General features: G+C 34.7%; 1 protein-coding gene across 1 annotated transcript; it reads left to right on the forward strand.

The window, feature by feature from the left end:
* Positions 1-16,859: 16,859 nt before the first annotated feature.
* On the forward strand, positions 16,860-17,729 carry LOC139840926 (uncharacterized). The gene is made up of 4 exons (XM_071831166.1): positions 16,860-16,982; positions 17,058-17,144; positions 17,328-17,352; positions 17,464-17,729. Exons 1-4 carry the CDS (start codon positions 16,860-16,862, stop codon positions 17,727-17,729), a joined length of 501 nt encoding a protein of 166 aa, XP_071687267.1.
* The last annotated feature ends 7,258 nt before the right edge of the window (positions 17,730-24,987 follow it).

Raw genomic sequence — 24,987 nt, forward strand, 5'->3', positions numbered from 1 at the left:
CGCGAGGTACTTGACATCTATATGATACATTTTACAAACATCGCATTCATTTTTGAAAAGACAATCTTTTATTACATCGAAAGTTGACGGCATGCATACCATTTTATAATATATCTAACTATAATTGACTTAATAATAATCTTGGTGAACTCAACGACTCGAATGCAATGTCTTTTGAAATATGTCATGAACGACTCCAAGTAATATCTTTAAAATGAGCAATTGCACAGCGGAAGACTCCTTTCATACTGAGAATAAACATGCTTTAAAGTGTCAACCAAAAGGTTGGTGAGTTCATTAGTTTAACATAAATAATCATTTCCATCATTTTAATAGACCACAAGATTTTCATTTCTATTTCTCATAAAAAATACGTCCCATGCATAGAGACAAAAATATCATTCATATGGATTGAACACCTGGTAACCGACATTAACAAGATGCATATAAGAATATCCCCTATCATTCCGGGAAATCCTTCGGACATGATAAAACAACATTGAAGTACTAAAGCATCCGGTACTTTAGATGGGGTTCGTTAGGCCCAATAGATCTATCTTTAGGATTTGCGTCAATTAGTAGATCGATTTACTAATTCTTAGGTTACCAAGCAAAATGGGCATATTCGGCTTCAATCATTCAACCATATAATGTAGTTTCGATTACTTGTGTCTATTTCGTAAAACATTTATAAAAGCGCATGTATTCTCAGTCCCAAAAATATATATATTGCAAAAACATTTAAAAAGGGAGTAATGAAACTCACTATACTGTATTTTGTAGTAAAAATAATATGACGACTTTGAACAACTGAACAATGCAGGGTTTGCCTCGGATTCACGAACCTATATCATTTATTTATATATTAAAACATATAATAGTAATCGAACAATTTATATATTATAAATGATGTAATCTATATATTTAATAATTTATAAGTTTACTTATTTATTTATTTATTTATATATTTTCATTTTACATATATATAATATTAATATAGTTATGTTATGTGTATTAAATATATCATTCGTACCAAAATAATATTTATAATGGTAAAAATGATAATAATTATACTACTTAGTATTTCTAATAAAGATAATAAGGTTAATAATCCTATCAGTGATAACAATAATGATATTGATAATAATAACTATAAAAATATTAATTTTTCTGTTAATGATAGTTATGATAATGCTTTTAGTAACCACACAATAATACTGAAAACAATGATGATACTATATAATAATAATGGTAATAACATTAATGATTTTCATAATATTAGTATTAATGATAGTTTTATAAGTAAATCTTACAATAATGATAATAACAGTTTTTAAATGAAAGGTTTAGTAATATTAAGAATATTAATTACATAAAGATTAATAATACTAATGATAAAAAAAATGATACTAATACTAATATAAAAAAAATGATAACCTTAATAAACATAATTATAATAATAATCATAATACTTAAATGATAAGGTTAATAATAATGTTAACAATACTTAAAAAAATATATACTAATGATAACAATGTCTTTAATACTTCTAAACATAAACATGATATTAGTAATAATAATAACAATAATACTTAGGTAATGATAATATTATTAGTAATAATAACAATTATGCATTAATAATTATAATAGCAGTAACAATGGTAATAACAATAATAATAATAAAAATAATAATGATAATATTAATGAAAATAATAAAGTCACTACCTCATTAACATAGGCTTTAAAAAAAATAGCTGTCATCAGCCGAGTTTGAACTCATGACCTCTCGTATATCGCAAACACCCTTAACCACTCGACTAACCAAACTTTATCGGAATAATACCCAATTCGTATTTACTTAACCCATAACCTCTGTTATCTTCTTCTTCCTCACCATACCAATCGATCCAGGGTTCAACCCTTCCAATAACATGTAATTTCACTGATTGTTGGATTAAATATCCAACATAGGAACAAGTATATGTGATTTATTGTATATAAAAAAATAAAATAAAAAGAAAAACAGATTGATATACCTGTTCTGCTCGTCGATGAATAAAAAAAATTTGATTTTTGATTTTGAGAAAGTTTTAGACAATTGTTACAACACGAATTAAGTTTAAAATTGTTTCTAGAATCTATCTAAATCATCAATTGATCTAAAGACTCTAAAACAAATTCGAATTTCATGGAATAACAAACCGTTTGACCTTAAAAAACGAAAGTTTGACTTCCAAATTCATAATCGTTCTGAGGAATTAGAAAATGATCTTTTGCAGAAAGTTTTAATAAATGAATCTTAACAAAACTGCATTGTTACTTTTTGAAATAGAGATCGAATTCAAATTTTTGATGTTTTTGTCAAGAACAGAGATATACACGTCTGCTCTTTCACTTTTCTGTTAATCTTCCCCAAAATGAATTGTTATAATTGATATCTGATAAAGAGGTTGAAAGAATTTAGTGGCTTTTCAATATCACGGATCAATTCGTTTAACTCCTAGCTCAATATGGTCGACAGTTAGCAACTAGGTACAGAAATAAATGAAAAAAATAATAAAAAGGAGAAAAGTACTTCTAATAATTTTTTTTTGATAGTTGGTATGAAATTTGATATAGTACAATTGTAGTACAAATCAGGAGCAGGGATTATGCTAAAGTGGTTGTGATTGATAAATAGAACGCTTTATTTTAGAGTACTAAATATATCTGTAATTTAGATGACAGTATTTATTTGTATATCTATTACATATTTATTCATATTTGGTATACATATCTATTATAGATGTATTTATTTATTTATTTATTATATATAGCTGTATATATTATATCTGTATTTATAAAGTATATAATCAATGTTAATAATAAATATATACATAGGTAATAATAATAATTCTAAAAGTTATATAGTAATACTTATTATTAGTTATAGAAATAGAATTACTAATACTAATATTAATAATAGAAATATAGAAATACTTATAATAATAATAAAAGTAAGTAATTAGTACGCGTAATATATATCAGATTATATATCTGTATTTATATACAGAGTATTTGTGTTTATATTTATATATTTGCATATGATGTATTAAAATTAATCTTATTACTTAACAAATATAACAATAATAATATTACTCTTATATTATAAATAATAAAATTTCTTTAATAATATCCTAGTAATAATAATATTATTAATAATGATAATAATAATAATAATAAAATTTATAATCATAATATTAATAATAATAATACTTATTATAATAATACAAATATTATTATTGATAGTAATAATAATGCTATAGCAATTCATATATTTCAAACTTCATATCTATATCATATATATTATATTAGTACAAATAATAATATTAATATTAATATTAATATAAATAATAGTGAGAGTAATAATAATAATATTGAATTGATATAATACTATATCTAAATTTGTAGTTATATATATTATACTCTATGTAATATTTAATAATCATACAGTATATTATATAAATACTTTTATTGAATATTTATCATTTATAAATTTTATATATCATAACATACATATAATATTAATTATACCTATAATTATATATATATATATATATATATATATATATATATATATATATATATATATATATATATATATATATATATATATATATATATATATATATATATTCATTTTTAATTATACTTACTTATCTTGTATCCTATTCTAAATATTTAATTCAAATGTTAAATTTATATTTTTATAGTTTCAATTTATTATATATACTTACATTTATATACATATATGTATACATGTTTATTTACAAACAATTATTCGTGACTCGTTGGGAATAGTCAAAGGTCAAATGATTTCATAAAATAGTTCAAAATTTTGAAATGCAATTTAATAGACTTTGCTTATCATATTGAAATCATATAAATATTAAGTTTAAATTTGGTCGGAAATTCCCGGGTCATCACAGTTTATTGGTCCTTTTAAGATTTTAGCTCGTGTTGGTGAAGTCGCGTATCGTTTGGAGTTACCCAAAGAGCTTGCGGGGATCCATAATACATTTCATGTTTCCCATCTCCGTAAGTGTCTTGCATATGATTCTTCATGGGTACCATTAGACGAGATTGAGCTAAACAACAAGTTAGAGTATGTTGAGAAGCCAATTGCTATACTCGATGAAAAGGTAAAGAGGTTGAGACATAAAGAGGTGAGAACTTTTAAAGTTCAATGGAGTCGTAGTAAAGGTTCTGAGTTTACATGGGAACCCGAAGAGTTTGTATTGGTGTATCTTCCGGCTTGTCATGCGGCTTGGATCGCGAGGACGCGCTCCGATTCAAGTGGGGGAGAGTTGTAACATTCCGTTTTCTTCATACGTGTGTTAAGGTACTTATTTAATCATTAGAACATTTATAATTCGCTTGTTTATGTGATTAAATGATTTAAAGTGTTAACTTGATTTATACGAGATGTATTTTTATATTACGTTTGAAATTGGATGCATGTATAAGTATATGCATGGGTTTAGATAGTGTTAAGTCATGTGAGACTTAAAGACGAAGTTCAAACGAATATAGGAAGCGTGAACGAGGTATACAAGTCAAATGAATCAATGTTGATTTAAAATAGTCAAAATGGTCAGTTGCAGCACAACGCCACGCCTCGATGGAGTGGGCCGCGCCGCTGCATCTCACATAAATCAGAGTCAGGAGGTGGGCTAAAGAGGATCTGATTTCCTTTTATTGTCGCGCCGCGACGATATGGGCCTCACCGCGGCAGATCTGCCAGTCTGACTCCGAATTCAGTTTTAAAAGGGTTAATTTGAGGGTATTTTCATCTTTTTACATTTGGATCAGATTTGTGGCTCAAATGTCAACCACTTATCTCATTTAATTCATTTTCATTTCCCTTTTCTTTCCAATCTCTCTTCCAAAACACAGAGCCCTTTTAGATTAAAAGTGAGATTCGAAGGTGAAGACTTGTGATTCGATCTTTGGAGCAAATAGGAAATTTGTTATCCTCGTTCTTAGGTACGACTTGATAGTGTTGGTAAGTCTTAACTCCATGTTTTAAGTTTTAGTTAATTTATGGCTAGGGTTTGGGCCATTTAAGACTTGTAAGACCCATTTGGGGAATTAATGGGTGAATTTGTGTTATATTGATGTAAGGAAAACCCTAATGGCTATAATCTAGGGTTTGGTCATGAAAATTGGGATTTGTAAGTGTTAAATGTGTTGTTAGTCACTAATACACTTGTTTAATGATGAAAGATTTGTTAATGGGTTTAAGTTTGACCAAAGTTGAAAGTCTATGGGTTAAGATGGGTCAAATGGGCAATTGTTGACTAGTTAGGTGAGATGGGTATGAAATACTCTAAGTTGTGTTAGTTGGAGTTAGTAGACTCTAATCACTAGCTTTTAGTGATTTATGACGAGTCATGGCCATTAATGGGCGGTTTTGGGTGGATGTGAGTCATTTAATGCATTAAGTCATTAAATGCTCAAGTGTAAGTGTTGGTGGTTAATTCCACTAGTTTGTATGTTAATTAAATCCATAATGTGATAGGTGCATTATATTTGAAGGTCACGAGCTTGATTTCCCAGTTCATCAAAGACGATAAGGTGAGTGGAGTTATTATACGTATGTGTATATGACGTATTTATTTGTGAATATTATGGTATGAACCATCGAGCCGGTAGTGCCATAACATGTATGTGACAAGTGTCAAAGTGTGAACCATCGATCCGGTAGCATTATAAAATAAGGCGTGAACCATCGAGCCGGTAGCGCCGAAGTGTGAACCAAAGAGCCGGTAGCACTATAAAATCATGATGTCAACCATCGAGCCGGTAGCATCAAGTGTGAACCATCGAGCCGGTAGCACTATAAAACAAAGTGTGAACCACGAGCTGGTAGCACTATAAAAGAGTATGAATCAAACGCGTATGGTGTGAACCATCGAGCCGGTAGCACCATAGCATTTATGGTTAACCATATGGGGGTTTGTTGATTGTTTATCATATTATATATATTGTATTGAGTATATGCTAATGTGGTTTTGTGATATTGTACAACTTGTTAGTATTACGAGTATGATGACATGCTATTTGAGTTACAAGGTTGTATACGATATTGTGTGAGTGGTTGCAAGTAAGTAGGTTATATATGTATATGTATAACTATTGCACTCACTAAGCTTTAGCTTACCCTCTCGTTTTTACATTTTTAGGTGCGAATACAGAGAAAGGAAAAGGGGTTATTGGGCATTAGATTCCTATGGTGTTTGCTAGTTGAAGCTTTTGGAGGACGACATAATGTTTTGGGTAGTTTAGCCCCAAACCATGCTCGGGTGTAGTTTGGATTAAAACTATCATTTTAAATGGGTCGAACTTGTAGTACATTTGATTAATGGCCTTAGTGCCTTTTTGTAAACATTAAACTTGTTGTACGTTTTAATGGGTTGCATGGAATGGTTTATATCATTCCAATGGCACATTAATTATTGTTAAAAAAAAAAAATTTATCCGGTTGAATACGGGTTGGGTTGTTTCAGAGTCGTTTTGTTTGTTTGATTAACGATTGACATCCTAACATTAGGAAAGAGACTTTGATTAGAATTTTAAGCCAAGATTATTAAAGCAAAGTTGTTAAGATTATAAGGCAATCCTAAGTGCTTTAAGTCTAAGGCAGGAAAGGTTATAGTTTCCTAGATTGCTAAGGCACCATAGCTAGCAAGTAAGGCACACATAAAGATGCAATCCTGGTTCCCTATAACAGCCTGGTTATGCTCTGATACCAATCTATCACACCCCTAGTTAGGGCCTGGGTGAATGTGACATTAATACCAAAAATACCAACATATTATATAATGAGAACGACACAATATGATAAAAACAAACTTTATTGAGTACGCAGCGGAAAATAGAATGTCGTTACAAGAATTGAAATTACAAGAATGTAAATGTTCATAAATGCATAAATAATAAATGTGACTCTTTCTTCAAGTCCTAGAGTCCAAGTAGCATCACATAGATAAGAGTAAGCTGATCAATCATAACCTGAGACAAAACATGCTAAAGTGTCAACCAAAAAGGTTGAGTGAAGTTCATAGGTTTAACAAAATAGTTGACTGTTGTTTAGACCACAAGATTTTCATTCATAAAAGTAGATCTCGCAGGGATCTAAAAGTAGTGCCAAGTTTGTGATATTTAGTCTAAACAGTTTCAAAGTTTGCCCCATGATAAGTTGTACTATCCTTGTCGGTTTGAATCATTATTAAGTAATACAATGAATTGGTCAAATGTATCGGGGACGTTACTCCCGATAGGCCTAACCCCAATAATTAAGAATGCGTTATGTAAAAGCAATTAAAAATATCACAGTGGGACTTGCAGGACATAGCCAGGTATAGCACAGTTTAATAGTTGGTACTTGTGTCTAAGTTGTAAATATAAAAAAGAAGCATGTGTCTCACCCTAGTATGTTTAAATAAATTGCGCAATAGTAAGTGGGGCTATGAAGTTCACCTTAGTAAGTAGGAGAAGAGTTTGTTATTCCACGAAATAGAAGAGTTGGATGAATGTGAGCAGAATGTCAACCTAATGACATTTAAGAGTAGTTAAATGTTCGCCCAAGCTTAAGTTTAAGTATGCAAGTGTTTAAGTGTAGTTCGTTTTACTAAGTTCCCATTCTTAATAAGTTTCCACTTTTAGTAAGTATCCATGTTTAGTAAGTTAGTGTTGAACACTAGTGAGTTGTTCTTAATAAGTCCACCACTTATTAAGTGTGTAAGTGACTAAGTGTTGTTCACTTAGTGAGTGTATGATCACTATAGTCGGGTTTGATATTGTGCACAATACCCAAATATCTATGCCACCGATTAGTCACTCTGAAAGTCTGTTGTTATCGGGACCCAGGTTACTTGACCATTTTGGAATTCGTGAACCACAAGCTATTCCCTTCAGATAACAAGGACCAACCTAGGCCACAAGTAGCATTGACGTTCGAGTAATCTCACATTATCGTGAATGACTATTGTAATCGTATGTTATAATCTTATAATATGAGTATTATAATAATAATAGTACATTATAAGTATTAGTAGTAGTATAAGTGTATAAGTGTTTGGTAGTAGTATGTAGTAGTATGTAGTATATGTAGTAGTATTAGGGTTTAGTAGTATTAAATGTTTTAAATAGTATTTAAGTAGTATTAGGTTTAGGGTTTAGTAAAGTAATGATTAGATTTAATGACTAAATGATTAGGTTTAGTAATTATTATTATATGTTTAGGGTTTAAGTAATTAATGATTAATAATTAAGAAATGATTAGGTAATGATTTAGGTTAAATTAGGGTTTAATAATGATTAGGAAATGATTATTATATAATTAGGGTTATATAATTAATGTTTAGGGTTTAAGTAGTATTAGGGTTTTATATTATTTAATGTTTATGTATATGTAGTATGTATATGTCGTGTATATATCTATATGTAGCCATATATGTATGTGTATGTATATGTTTATATATTTTTTATATGTATATGTATACGTGGTATATGTATATATATATTTTGTATATTTTTAACAAGATTACATACATGTTAATGATCCAAATAATTAGGGTTTTAAGATCAAACAAAGATTACTATATATATATATATATATATATATATATATATATATATATATATATATATATATATATACATATATATATATATATATAGTGGTAGGATCAAGAGAGAAGTAACCAATCGGGGGGAAGCGGGGGGAAGCAAAATTTTTTTTTTTCGTTTTTTGAAGAAACTTTATTCACGAACATTATAGATGAGATGAAAATATGAACATTTAGTAGAGACACTTTGTGATAAATATTTTTATTTTGGCGGGAAAACGCTTGAAGAAGTAATATATAACAATTATCGTGTTTTTCGAGCGTATTTTGAGGTTTTAGCAATTGGGGTTTAGATATTAGGGTTTAGATATTAGGGTTTATAGGGTTTAGATATTAGGGTTTATAGGGTTTAGATATTAGGGTTTAGAAATTTAGGGTTTATGGTTTAGATTTAGGGTTTAGATTTAGGATTTAGATTGAGTTTTTAACACGAACGGTTTAGAGTTTAGAGTTTAGGGTTTAGGGTTTAGGGTTTGGTGTTTTGGGTTTATGGAATAAACCCAAAATACCAAACCCTAAACCCTAAACCCTAAACTCTAAATCGGGCTAAATTTTACTTCACAAAACATGGAAAAAAACGTTCATATTCTTCACGAACAATATTATCTTGAATGTTATTTTTGTCGATCGTTTTCCCGCCTAAATAATAACATTCATCACGAAGTGTCTCTTCTAAATGTTCATATTTTCGTGTGATCTTGATGCCGGAAAAAAAAAATTTCAAAAAAATGAAAAAAAAAAATTTTGCTTCCCCCCGCTTCCCCCCGATTAGTTACTTCCCCATTGATCCTGCCCCTATATATATATATATATATATATATATATATATATATATATATATATATATATATATATATATATATAGTTGTGTGGTATATATGTATATGTATATTTATATATTTTTTTACATGAACAATATGAATATTAAGATCAAGAATGAATATGATTATAAATATAAACATAAATCGAAAGATAGAATTTAAAAGATTTGAATCTAGGGTTATACCTTGATGATGTATGATGAAGATTAACAAAAAGAAAAGAAGAAAACTTGAAGATGAAGATCCAAGCACTCGAAAAATCAAGAACACTTTGAAGATCTTGATGAACACGAAGAACACGCTTGAAGACTAACCCGAAAACTAGAAGCAATCAACCAAGATAACAAGTTGGTATTGGGGGGTGTTTGGTTTTCAAGAAAACCGTAGGTGGTGGTGGTATTGTGGCCATGAACCAAGAGAGGGAGGAGAGGGAGAGTTGCTTTGTGATTTGCTTAAGAGATTATGAGAATGGGATGAGAAAAATGATAACCTAGCACCTCCTTTTATAGTTAAGATTAGGTCATTCTAGAACTAGGTTTAGGTTAGAATACTTGGAGGAAAAGTTAGGTTTAGGGAGGTGGTGATGCTAGCCGATTTTTAGAGGGGTATAAAAGTCATTTCATCTCTTTTTTTACATGTAGAAATCGGCTAGGGCAACAAGGTGATGGGTTTGGAACTTTTTCGTTTTAAACCTTAACCTTTAGATTAGTTTAAATGATTCCAGACTTGTTTAAGATTAATTAGTTACATACATTAAGTTTTAGTTTATTACATTTTGTTCACCAATAGTTTAGTAAGATCATTTTATCATAAATTTTATTAACTTGTCGTTTATTACACAAAGTTAATTAATATGTTTTATAACTCTTAACACTTAACAATTGTTGATTAAAGTTTAATCATTAAGTTTTAATTATATTGTTTGGGCATTTAATATTGAAAGAAATATAGAATGGAAAAATGAGGGTCGTTGTAGTTACTTAATACATTTTTAAAGCTTCTTTGATGATTAACAAGGTTTAACCAACTTTGATCAACTTAATCAACTCAAACTTAATGTATGTAGTGTTTATGTTTGAAGTAATGTTGAAGTAAAGTAAAGAACATAAACACAAGGATTTATAGTAGGTCAGGTAGATGTTAACTAATCCACCTTAATGCACTCCCCGATTCACTAATCGGGAGTTTGCTTCATTAAGCCTATTCTTCAAACTCAGTGGAGATCCGATTTACAAATCTTGTACTCCTTGTAGATAACACATCAAATCTTTCTATCCCTTCGAAAGATTACTTCTAACTTAGATCAACTTGTCTTCACCTTGGATAAGTATTAATTCCCAATGGAATTACTCAACCTCCTAGTTCCTTTTAAGGAAGATGATCTCTAAGCTAGCTTTTGCTTCTATTACAAAGTAGAAGATTCACTGTTCTAGTGATGATATTCCTAAGACAATTCACAGGATAATATCACACTAAGTAAGCTCACAAAGATAATAATTTGAAAGAAATTTTACATTGATTCTATAATCTATGCGATTATAGAATATCTCTCTTGCTAATCACAAACATATATGAATGAAGGCCGTGTGATTCTTCTGATATATTTAGAGTTGAAGCATGCAAAAGAGTCTCCATTTGAATCTATCCAAGTGTTGCTATTTATAGTGAGAGATAAAAAAGTATCCATTACCACGGCTCAACCCATGGTCAACCGTGGGTCGACTGTACGCTGTCTGGTCATTTTCACCTAGCTGTTGTATGTCCGTTTGAATCCATTCAAACATGATTCTTTTGGCCTCTTTACTTCATTTAATACATGCAAAAGATACCCAAACATCCCATACAAGTACCATATGCATTAAGTGCTTGAATCCTCTTGGATGTATTACCTTGATAGTGACTTGTCATAACCAAAGAGGCAAGTCTACATTTCTTGAATACATTTTTTGATAATCATTTTAGGTAATCTCATATTTGTAATAACCATATGTTTGTATTCAACACACATGCTTATTGTCTAGCCATTTGTTTGCATTTATTGGCTAGTCAACATGTCATTAAAAACATTATCCCAATTAATCATTATAATTCATCTTTAAGATTGCACATAGATTAATTAGGTGTGTTTATGATATCTTACTAAGTGAAAACTGTAAGTTCAATTAAGCTCATTATAAGTAAGACATCGCATTAAACAAGACTAAATCATACTTGAACATGTTGATAGACTTAAACATGTTTCTTGTGATATTTCAATGTGTGTGTCAATAATCCTTTAAGCATACAAGACCATCTGATTATGAACATTCAAATGTTATCAACCAATTAATGCATTTGAGTAGGCTAAACATATTTTGGTGATTTCCTAAGTTATAGCATATAGCAACACAAAGTTCACATTACGATTCATACATATTAAATGAGTACAAGCAAGTTTGCAATTAGCAAATAGTCAAGTAATACTCATGTAATGATAGCAAGTAGTCAAGTAATACTTATGTAATGATAGCAAGAGTTCACTAGTGATTAATCTAGTATCAAACACATAGGTGATGACATAGCAATATACTAAAGCTATGTAAGTTTACTTGCAATTTTAGCACATTGCAAAATTAATGTATAAGTATACATTAATGTCCAACACATGTACAAGAAAGGAGCAACTCTTGGTTGGGACTTGATGACCATCCTAAGTTAGGAACACAAGTTATCTTGTAACACTTATGTGTTATCCTTAATCAAGGCTAAAACGTCATTAAGATGTCATTAGGTGTGATTAACCAAGATTAGCGTTCTAGTGATCAAAACTCTTTTGGATATGAAGAGGGCAACTATTATAAGCATGTTGAAAAAGGTTTCATGAATTATAGATGCCAAGAAGTGGTCAAACATTATTTGGTCAAGAAATTTGGACAGAATGACTGCGGTTGATCCAGGGTCAGCCGTGGATTCGACCGTGTACCTGGTTTCTCATAAACCAAGGTAAAGGACACCCACAGTCTGACCTACGGTCAACCATGGAACCAAACCGTATACCATATGAGTTTTGTATTTCTTTTTGTTTTCCTAATATTTTCACTCTAAGCTTTATTTGGTTTGGTCGTTTGCTAGAGTAAGTATAGATTAGTGAACTTGTATATTTATGTAGAGATGTCTACCATAACTTTGGGTTATGTCTGTGTGTGTGTGTGTGGGTCATTATCAAAACCCTTATTACCGTTGGTTAAGATTAATATTACCGTTAAGCATAAACCAACATTCTCCCCCAACATGCTTGTTATATGACCTATTTGCATCATAAATTGATTAGAACATGTAAAAATCATGATTTGGGCACTAATGATACGCGTACCTACGCGTATGGCTCTCGTGTGTATCACGTCCAGAATGCACGTCTTGAATGACTAAACCATCTGATTAGGAGGCGCGCGTATAATCTTTGCTTAGCATGCACGAAAGCAATCTGATGTAATCTTATCCGCAATTAACTATAACCCTTTTCCAACTATAACTCCGTTATTTATGATTGTTATCCGGGAAGGATCTAGAAACGAATTAAGAGATAATCTAAGGTTAGGGTTTTATTATAAATACATCCCTAACTTCCTTCACTAACCATCATCATTTTCTATATTACTCAACTAACCGATTGCATCCAGAAAACGATCTTACAGTAACAGGTATGTTCTTTGAACATAAACCCTATACTACCACCTTTAGAGGCCATTGTTGCGGCAACTGCCATCAATGGTGGACATACCTTTGATCACCCATTTGTAGATCATCATCTCTATAAGGGTTATTCATGCTAAAATGGACCAGAGATTAAAGCTGTAAACGTCCTTAAACACACTATCATGCACTCAACATTAACTTATCTCTTGGAGCAGATTTATGTTCGATCAAATTGCGCCATCCGTGGGATCATAACTAGAATTGTGTGAAAAGTATTGTATGTTACGAATGATTAACTATAAAGCTTCTAATGTTTATGTGGTCGTTCTTGTGTAACATGTAACGATGGGTAAGTCTCGTAATAATCAGTCGTCTCGTTCTCAGGGTTCTGATGTTACGGGATAGAAACAAGTGAACCAGGACAAGACTCCTGTCACAAGCAAAACTCTAAGCACTGGAGAATTAAAGCTCCATGAAAAATCAACAACATCATAAGCTACTGTTCCTCCGATGTCTCAGCCATTTATGTTGCAAAAAACTAGTGAGTATTGGGCACCGGGTGATGAAGATGATGAAGATGGCAATTTTGATTATGAGGAAGAAACCCCTATTACTACAGTGGGGTCTTTTCCCATATACTCTACGTCAAAGTCAACAGTTCATACTAGGCGAACAATGACACATGCGAGCGCATGTGAGTATCTAGCGGGGCAAGACATTGATGTTGGTTGTCTAACTAATGATCGCACTCCATTGGATAATGTATGAAGAAAGCGTATACCTTCGCATATTCCCATGTTATCATCCTTGCTTTCTCCAAGTATGTCCTCAGGGCGCACTAACGATTTTGCGGGAGTCGGGAAGATTTACTGGCCAAACTGGCTCAATCTACAGCAGACAAATATGCACATGCATTCACAGTGCCAGACAAAGGATAAGAAGTGTTAGATAACTTCTATGCAGGGATAATGGGGCGAAAGGTAAAACCTTTCATGGAATTCGCGCCAGCTATTGAAAAGTTTGCACCCCATATTGCTAATTATGTGCCCGAATCTCCTCCTATCATTCCTTTGACTATGGGATGGTATGATGCCACGACAGATCCGGATGATTTTTTATAAAGATATGAAGGAACTGCGCGTTCTCAGGCATGAAATGATGAAACCAAGTGCCTTGAATTTCGAACCTTGCTACAGGGGTTGCGAGGGAGTGGTTTAGCAATTTTCCATTACCGCTCGTTACTTCCTACAATGATCTTTGGGCACGTTTCTTGCTGAATTTCCATAACATGCTTGTGCGAAAAAGGATGCATGTTTAATGTCATGACATCAGGCAGGGGAAAGAGAGTCCCTTGGACAGTTCATTGACCCATACACTAAGGAAGTTGCAAAGATGTCCGAACTTCTTGAAAGCCAAAAAGTATCCGGCTTTATACACTGGTTGTGTAAAGATCGGCACCTCTCCCTGTGGCAATGCCTGCATATGAAGGTCCCCGATACCCTAGCAGAGGCCATCAAAGAAGCACATGAGGATATGTGTTCGAGAGAAGATACTACGCAAAATAGTGGTAAAAATACCGTTAGCAGAGGTAACAAGATGACGATTCCTATCATGGATAAACAGGGGGATCAAATCGCAAGGGTGAAAATTATAGCCAGGGCTCTGTGTCATCAAAATACAATAACAAGTTTCAAAAGTCAAGCAACTCTGATCAGGGGATGGGTCACTTCCCAAGTCAGAATTTTGCGATTATGCGCGAATTGACTAAAACACCGAAGGAGATCCTAGCAACTAAACCAATCTATTTGACGTTTGTGCCTCCTACCAAAATGTTAAAAGGTGCTAGGAGAGACAAGTCGAAATTTTGTGAATTCCATGACGATTTTGGACATGAAATCGATCGCTGCAAATCATGTATCGAAAATGTAATCAAGTGACTAAGGAAGGGTGAGCTTAATCACCTAATACCAGTAAAAATGCAAGGAGGTTATCGTAGAACAACCAGTCAGAGAAAGCTGCGCTGAACCAAAAGAAAGGTAGCGACAAAATTTCTGATAAAATGATAAATATGGTGCATGCATGGCGTTCTGGTCAGAGGCGCAAGGCCGAGCAATTAGAGAAGTGGGAAGTGGAAGCTATCACCTTCCCTCTGATGCAAACAGTTAATCCTTTACATGCCCCCATAATCATCAAAGCTCGCATTACCGATTGTGGGTATAATATAAGGCGACTAAACATCGATATCGGCAGTAATGTCTATGTGATGTACGAGCACTGCTTTAGGAAAATCCCTGCACCAATCAAATCTAAGATGAGTGTGCCCATGATCATTTTATTGGGTTTTTACGGTGAATCAGCATGGCCTTTAGGGAGAATCGAGCTTAAACTAGAATTTGTTGACGATTATGACTCAACCCGCACACGAGCCGTTCTTGTTTAATTCTTTGTGGTACGCTCTTATTCATGTTACAATGCACTCCTAGGGCGGGTGACTTTGTAGAAATTTTGCGCGGTACCCTCTACTATTCATGGCATGATCAAGTTTCCCACTAGGCATGGTATTGCCACCATCCAGGCATAGTCCAGAAGAGCACTATGCGCCTCGGTTACTCCATCTAAACCATTGCCTACGATCGACGAGCAGGTATGAAGTAATTCTATTCTTGTTAATCTGAAGTATCCCGACAAGCGCATTCAAGTTGGGGGCAATCTCTTAGACGAAATCAAGATTCAACTGTGCGACATACTGGTAGCTAATATGGATAATTTTTCATGGTGCGAAGACGATATGACTGGGGTTCCATGAAGTATCACAGAGCATAAGCTGAATGCAAACCCGAACCTGACTCCAGTGTGCTAAAAGAAGCGCCCGATGGCGCCCAAAAGAAGTGAATGGTTAAGGTTGGAAGTAGTTAAGTTGGTTCATACGAACATACTGAGGGAGGTACGGTATCAAACTTGGGTTGAAATTCCTGTTTTGGTTAAAAAAAAGGAGATGCTCATGGCGCACATGCGTCGATTTCAAGGATATTAATAAGATGTGCCCTAAGGATAATTGTCCCTTACCTGAAATCGACTGGAAGGTTGAGTCTCTTTCTGGTTTCAAGTTCAAATGCTTTTTGGATGCGTATAAAGGGTATCACCAGATTCAGATGGTAGAAGCGGATGAGGATAAAACCGCATTCCACATCGATCAGGGTATTTATTGCTATAAGAAAATTCCCTTTGGGTTAAAAAGTGAGGGGCGACATACCAGAGGGTAGTGGATGTGGCATTCAAGGATCAAATCGGTAGAAATCTTGAGACTTACGTAGATGATTTGGTCATCAAAAACAATACAGAGGTACAGTTGCTGGCCGATGTCATAGAGACATCCAACTCTCTGCGAAGAATCAATATGAAACTCAATCCCACAAATTGCAGCTTTGGGGAGGAAGAAAGCAAGTTCTTGGGACATATAGTTACGCCAAGAGGAATCAAGGCTAATCCTAAGAAAATTGAAGCTGTGGAGCGGATGAACTCCCCAAAATCTAGGAAGGAGGTTCAAAGTTTGACAGGCAAGTTGGATGCGCTAACAAGGTTCTCGTCAAAAGCCTCGAAGCAGTTATTACCATTTTTACAGACTCTCAAGAATTCATTGAAAAAGTCAGACTTCAGGTGGACTGAGTAGGCCGAAAAGGCTTTCATCGAGATGAAGACGCTCCTAAGGGAGCTGCCTACGTTGAATGCGCCTATAGCGGGGGAGACGTTGATGTTGTATCTTGCGACTTCAAAGGAGGCTATTAGTTCCGTTCTCGTCGCAGATAGGGGGCAGGTGTGTCTCATATTGGGACTTGAAATAGGTGCTGAATGTAATATTTATTGTGCATTTTCCATTATTTTGGCGCAGGTACAAATGCCTGTGTATTTTGTCAGCAAAGCACTTAGTGGCAGCGAGGTTAACTACCCACCCATTGAAAAACAGGTGTATGCGCTAGTACACATAGCTTAGTGGCTGTGCATGTAGTTCTAGGCATATCCAACAGTGGTGTTAACTGACCAACCAATAAGACAGGTATAAGTCGTGGTACGCTCATCTTAATATCTTATTTACACAATTTATAAGACGCTAAATACGCGCTTGAATTAATTGTGACTTACTGACGGCGTGTGATAACAGGTGTTGTACAAGCTTGAGGTTTCGGGTCGATTGTCTAAGTGGGCCATTGAATTGGGATATCATAAAATGAATTATTCCCCGTGCACGGCGGTAAAAGGGCCAGATATTTGCGGATTATTTGGCTGAATCACAACAGGAGAAGTAGAGGCACTCGCGAAAGGTACCACAATAGGTCATGATGAGAGTCAGATATGGGAATTATATACAGATGGTGCTTATGGACCCGAATGCACGGGCGCCGAATTGGTCCTCACAGGTCCTGATGGAGAGGAGCACACTTATGCACTCCGATTCACATTTGCAGCGACTAACAACGAGTCTGAGTATGAAGCATTACTATCCGAGATGCGTATAGTGCAACAACTTGAAATAAATCACTTGGACGCATATGTGGACTCATAGTTGGTCGGTAACCAGGTCAATGGGTCTTTCGGGGTGCATGAAGCCTCTATACAGCGATACATGGAACTAGTGCAAAAATTGGCAAATGAATTCAATGTTTTTAGGTTAACGCACGTACCTAGGGGGCAAAACAAGAAAGCATACGTGCTTAGTAAGTTGGCCGCCCTGGCCTTCGATTCTGCGCAAGAATGTATGGGTTGAAGTGCTAACAGAAAAATCCATTAATGAGAAATTAACTGTTGCACCCATCGAGGAGGAAAACCCAAATTGGATGGCACTGAGGGAGAACTTCCAGCACACGAAAAGGATGCACAAAAGATTCGCATGAAGGCCTCCATGTAAGCGTTAATTGAAGGTGTCTTATATAAGAAATCTTATTTAGGGCCAAGCCTATTGTGCATTGGACCTAATCAGGCTAAGGAGATGCTCTGAGAAATTCATGAGGGCTCTTGTGCCCTACACTCAGGATACAGAACTATCGCTGCAAAAGAGATGCGCATACCATCCACAGTGATGCAACAAAACTGTAAGGACATGCCATTCATGTCAACAACATGCATCGATAAGTCGAGCACCATGATATACTATGATACCAATAACGGTAGCATGGCTCAGTAAATGGGCCATCGACATTGTCGGTCCAATCACTGCTTGCTCAGGTACACATAAAATAATGTATTTGTGTAATACTTTGCAATATATGCCCTTTAACAGTATTTACATTATCATTGCTTGCTTAGGAGGAATAAAATTCTTGGTGGTAATAATCGATTACTTCACTAAGTGGGTAGAGGCAAAGGCATTGGCAATAATTACTAGTAGGTACATTCGAAACTTCTTTTGGGAAGATATTGTGTGCAGGTTTGGTATCCCCAATGAAATTTTCAGCGACAATGGTACTTAGTTTAAAGGCGAGCCTTTCAGGACCTGGTGTCAAGAACTGAATATCAAGCAGTCATTTACTTCAGTCGCTCACCCGCAGGCCAATGGAGAATGTGAAGTAACAAACTGAGATATCGTGAGAGGAATAAAGGCGCATCTGGGCTTGTATGGAAAAGAGTGGGTTGATGAGCTCCAGAGAATTTTTTTGGCCGCATCGCACTACGAATAAAAATAGCACAGGAGAAACACCGTTTAGCTTGGTTTATGGAACGAAAGCAGTAATCCCCGCTGGACTAATGGTTCCGACAAAGCGCATACGTGGCTTCGATGAGTCAAGTAATGATGAAGGCTTGCGCGCTAATCTAGACATGCTAGAAGAGCGCAGAGAGATAGCTTCCATATGCGAAGCGGCCAATAAGCAGAAAATCTCAAAATATTATGATAAGCGTGTGAAGCCTATGTCATTTAGAATTGGGGATTACGTATGGCACAACAATGAGGCAAGTTGAGCAGTAGATACTGGAAAGCTAGGGCGCAAATGGGAAGGTCCTTATGAAGTTATTGTCACAAGTGCAAGAGGATCTTATATCCTGGCAAGAGTTAATGGAGAACGAGTACCTCGTACTTGACATGCAACCGATTTGAAAAGATGTCACATATAATTGTCAGGCTGCATCACTAGGGATTGATCACCCCACCTTTTTTAAGCACTTGCATTTTTTTAGTTTACTTAAAATGTTGCTTTGTTTACTTATAAGACAATTCGTATTTCTTTCATGGTTGCAATAAATTTTCATTTGGATATGACTTGAGAATTTGATTTATTTTCTAATAAATAAATTTAATTTTTTGAATAGAAGTGTTTGGTTACATTTCGAAGCACAATATGATAGCAATTACATGCATCCTGCCTCCTTAAGGGATGATCTCTAGCTCACTACAACAAAAGTGCTCCTATAGTTTGGTCCTATAATGTCACTTTATAGGACCTTTGCATTTGATAGGACCTACCAATAGGGACTGTGTCTAACGCGGTCGTATAAACTATAGAAACTAAAAAGTGTCCTAAAAGGTAATAAAATTATGAAACCAATGATCATGTCGTATAATATAATTAACAACCACAAAGAATGGTCCTTAAAATACATATTAGGAGACATTTTTTGAAATTGAGACATACATAAGGCGTTCCAAAAAGTAAAAATAGATGACATAAGTACCAACAAAAGTGTCCTAATAAAAATTTATAATTCGCAAGAGTAAAAAAATGGTCCTATTGTAAAAAAATAGTACATTAGTATCAGTAAATAGAGTCCTAATCTAACGATGTACTATTATAGTACCAAGGAAAAAAGTCCTAATATGCACAAATGTTACTTTAGTACCACATAAATGGTCCTAATAAAATTATTTTTAAGGATAGTACCACTAAAAGAAGTCCAAATATAAATATTTGAAACCTTAAAACTATAAAATGGGTCCTAATATATAAATATATGATACTTTAGTACCATATAAAGGGTCCTAATACACTACAAAAAAATTGGTCTTTTAGAACCTGCTGAAAGGTCCTATTATGTACCCTGATAGGACCTTTAGGCTGAAAGGACCCTTATTTTAAGTGACCTCCCACACCCCTGTCCCAATAGGGTTTTGTGAGTCCTAATTACGAAGGGTTCTATTAACCTATTAGGACGCCATTTATGGTCTTATAATCGAATTTCTAAATCCTAAAAGATTTAAGGACTTTATTAAAAGTGTCATAAAAACATATTAGGATCCTTAAAAAGGGTCCTAATATCTGAAAAAAGTTAATGGAACCCATGAATGAGGGTTCTAATATGTTCATGGAACCCTTCTTCTATTAGGACATGGGTCTGGGAGGACTTTAAAATTAAGGGTCCAATAAAGGTATATTATAGGACCTTTCAGTGGGTTCTAAAAGGCCTTTTTTCTTATAGTGTAGGGTCCTATTAACATAATAGAATCCTTAAAAAATGGACCTATTATCCCTAATATGTTATGGAAACCTTTTTAGGGTCTTATAAGATCCTCTATTAGGATCTACTCTAAAGTGTCCTATGAAAATATATGATTATGAGACCTACTCTAAAAGCGTATCTCATAATAGGACCCTACTCTAAAAGCGTACCTCATAATAGGACTATACTCTAAAGTGTATGTCATAATAGTACCCTAAATATTGTCTGGTCCTATGGAAGTAGCATTTAGGACTATATTTTACTAGGTCCCAGGAAAAAAGGTTCTATAAGTGGACTTTTGTTGTAGTGGCTCCCGCGTGGCAGAAGCCTATTTGGTTAAAAGGCTAGATTTTAGGGTGGATAACATGCATTGGTTTGTCTAGACCAACACACTCTCACAGACTAGAAGACTGCAAGTCATGACTCTAAACGACAAGCATTGGGGTTGCTTGCCCACTAACCTAAGTGTTGGTTCACTTGGAAGACTCTAGATATTTTACTTAGTAATGCAATGAAAAGCATCGACTATGTGCACAATAGTATGGCATCGGTTAGTATTATTAAATTTGAAGTATAAACGAGTATACATTGGTTTGTATGCAAATAACAAATTAAGTTTTAAGAACTTAATACGCCTAGTGACGTGAACAATATAATAAGAAAATATTGGATTACTTTACTAATTAAAACAAAAGATGCAATGCATAGTATTGACTACATTATACTATTGCAAAAGATGCATGAAGCACAAAAGTTGAACTGGCACGCAGGCCATTACAATTACAATGATATTAAAATCTAAACTACGTGGCTTATCAGTAATGTTGCCCTACACTAATGGTAACAATCATTCAAACCCTCGCACGCAGCGATCAGGTGGATTACTCCATGTAAACAGAAAATGAAAAAACTAAACTAGGGTGGGGGCACACCCATCGTGTTAAAAGCACCTCATGAAGTACACTAATAATGAGTGCACCCCCAGGAGTAGTGAGCGTAATGGGTTAAAAGCAAAGTATGCTCATGGCGCACCCAGACCCCCACACTCCATGTAAAAAACTTTGCAGGATGCCATACCAAGCACATCCTGCAACCCCCCACACTGCGAGCAGCAATTCGCAAACTTATAACTTCATCTTCACATGATCCTGCACTGAAATTGCAGGATCAGAAATGGCATCCACAAGGGTTTGAATGGAAATACTTTCCAGCGCTTTGCTGGATTCACAACTCTCTCATAAGCATTGTCTTCAAGCGGGTCAACGATGATTTGAGGAACAACAGCGGGAACTTTAATATTTTTCGAGATTAGATCCCAGAACCTCACCTGCTCGAGCACCTTGGCAGCTTTGAGAGCTTTTGTGTAAAGCTCTATCACAATGGAAGTGCCAAGGGCGTGGGTTGCAATGGTAGGAAGCGAGGCATATAGATCTATATAGTTCTGTTGCATGACTTCGTGGCCTGCAATGGCTTCATTAACCTGGGTAGTAAGATCGTTTTTCTCGAAAGTTAACAAATCAAGATTGGAGTTAGCAACAACAAGCTCCTCCCTCAGTACCCTGTTCTCCTCCTCAAAGTCCACCTGCAAAGACAACAAATCAACTTTGTCTTTCTTCAAATACTCAACAGTGGCCTCAGCTATTTTCAGCACGTCATTGGCGGCTTTTAACTGCGTTTTAAGAAGCTGCACTCTTTTCTGTAGCTTCCCAGATAAATGAAGGTTAGCACGATGAGTGCACTCGATACTTAGCTTGTCACAATCCCTCGCCCAAGTCAAGAACGACAACAGCATGTCAAAGTTCAAGTTTTGATCATTTTCTCCAATTCTTTCCTAATACCAGTGGGAGCACACCCCTGCATGTAGAGATTTTGCTCAAGTGCAGCGCGCTTAGAAACATTTAACATTGTGGATAAGTTATCCACGTGTATGTCAACATATTAGTTGTTATTTGGTATTGGCACCCGAGTAGAAGGAGTAGCGTTGGCTCGGTTGGTAGCAGGGGTTGAAGAAGATGGAGCAATAATGGCAAGAGGAACTGGAGTTATTGGTTGAGCATTAGCACTTGGGGGTGCAGGAACCACAGGGGGTACACGTGCAACAGATGGAGTAGCAGCAGTAATAGGAGGCTCCACGTCTTCATCAATATGAACAACCTTGAACAAAATACCACAATCATACATGCGCAAAATAAGTGTATCAACTTTGGAAAAATAAATTAAGTTGTATTGTACCTTCGGATGAACTCGCAGCTTTGTTCTTCTTGGTGGGTGGATTGAGGCGCACAGATGACCTACGCTTCGAAGTAGCCTCATCTACTACCTCCTCACTATTCATGGCTTCAACGTCTTTCATGCTAACATCCTGTTTAACAGTTTCTTTCTTGATAGTGTAACCCTTGAAATCATCATCCATCAGAATATCATGAGCATTCATCACTGCAAAAATAGCGTGCAAAGGTTAGCATGCACCTAAGTAAATCATTAATTAAGTGATTTAGGAAAATATAGAATATACCCTTTCCTCTAAGAATGATGACTGGATTAGTGCCAACATACTAGGGATGGCAATGGATCGGATATGGATTGGGTGAGCCTATATCCATATCCATATCCATTTAATTTTTAAAATCCATATTTATATCCATATCCATTTAAATATATTTCATCCATCCATATCCATATCCGTTGGATGAAGCGGGTAAACGGATGTCCGTTGGATGTTAAGTTTTTTCAAAAATATTTCTATTATAAAGTGAAATCATCAAAGTATCCTTAACAAAGATATGTAATACATACAAGATATACGAATTTAATACTATTCGCATAGTTTTATCTTTACAATCTATATTTTCGATAATATTTTAGTAGTTTATAGTGTACATATATAAGGATATTTAAATGTAAATGCATATATTTAGGTAAATATGGATATATTTACATGTTTATATGTATTTCGGATGGTAAATGGATATATCCATGGATGAGAAATTATCATCCATACCCGATCCACTAATTTTTCACATCATCCATATCCATATCCATATCCATATCCATTTATCATCCATTTAGATCATCCATATCCATATATATGGATCGGATCGGATGGATATCCGCTGGATCGGACATCCATTGCCATCCCTACAACATACGGTCAATACGATGAAATGCTAGTAAGAAATAAAACTTCGTTTAGATAAATGCGAAGTTAAGCTTTTCACCGGAGCAGAGGTAAAACAATTCTTGCTCAGCCTGGTCCATGGGAGGGGGTCTATTCAAAGAAGTGTTCGAACTGATATGCAATCGAAGAGAGTTGGAAAATTCAGGAGGGACAAACTTGTTGTTAAAAAGTAAAAGGGATCTTTCCAGGAGTTTTGAAGACCTTTTTTTTACCAGCAGTGAATGAAACTCGATCTAAGAAACCATACTAATCATGCTCACTTAATTGGTTACGAAAGATGTTTTAAAAAATGATTGAAGAAGGTTCACGATTATTAGCCCTACACCACATCTCAAACATAGATAAACGAGCGGCACTGTAGGGGTGAAGTTGACCTAACTCAATGTTGTACGCTGATAGAACTCTCATGAAGAAATTAGTTGGAGGGATGCGAATGTTTCCAACTTTAAGGGTTTGATCGTAGACGACAATCATATCTGGGGGTGGTTTGTAGGCTCGTTCGTTTGATTTTGGGGGTGTAGGGTTAAAATCGATAATTTGTGGGTGCCATTAAGCTATACATTTAATGGACTCTTGGTCAAGGGTTGAAGAAATTGAATGAACGTGAAATACGGTAGTGCTGGCGAAAGAAGATGCCATGATTATGAGATTAAAGGTGAAGATTAAATTGGCCTGTGCGATTGATTGTGTGGTGGCCGGAACTGGATCGGAGGAATTGGGAGCGAAGATGAAAAAGAAATTAATTTGAATTGTTTACCCCAAATGGAAACGAAGAGGTCCTATTTATCCTGGGAACAGTTAGGGCTCCAAAAACGAGTAATTCAAGATGCACAGTACACGTGTGATAATGCTAAAAACGAACATATACTTCATAGCATTATCCTTCAAGAAAGACAAGCTTTTAGTTGCAATTGTTCTATTTTCAAGTAATTATCGTTTATATAATAAAAGGTGAAGACAAAAGACAGATTCGACGATTTGAAGATGCAAACGACCAAAACGCTAAAAAGTACAAAGTACAATCCAAGTGGTTCAATTTATTGATGAGAAACGTCTAAAGATTACAAAAGTACAAGTCGCAAAACGCAAAGTACAAGATATTAAATCGTACGAAAAGGCGTTCGAAAATCCGGAACTGAGACATGAACCAACTATCAACGCGCGAGTCAACGGAGCTAAAATTACAAGTCAACGATGCACAAGAATATAATATAAT

The sequence above is a fragment of the Rutidosis leptorrhynchoides genome, chromosome 4 (assembly GCF_046630445.1).
Source record: "Rutidosis leptorrhynchoides isolate AG116_Rl617_1_P2 chromosome 4, CSIRO_AGI_Rlap_v1, whole genome shotgun sequence".
Taxonomy (NCBI): Eukaryota; Viridiplantae; Streptophyta; class Magnoliopsida; order Asterales; family Asteraceae; genus Rutidosis; species Rutidosis leptorrhynchoides.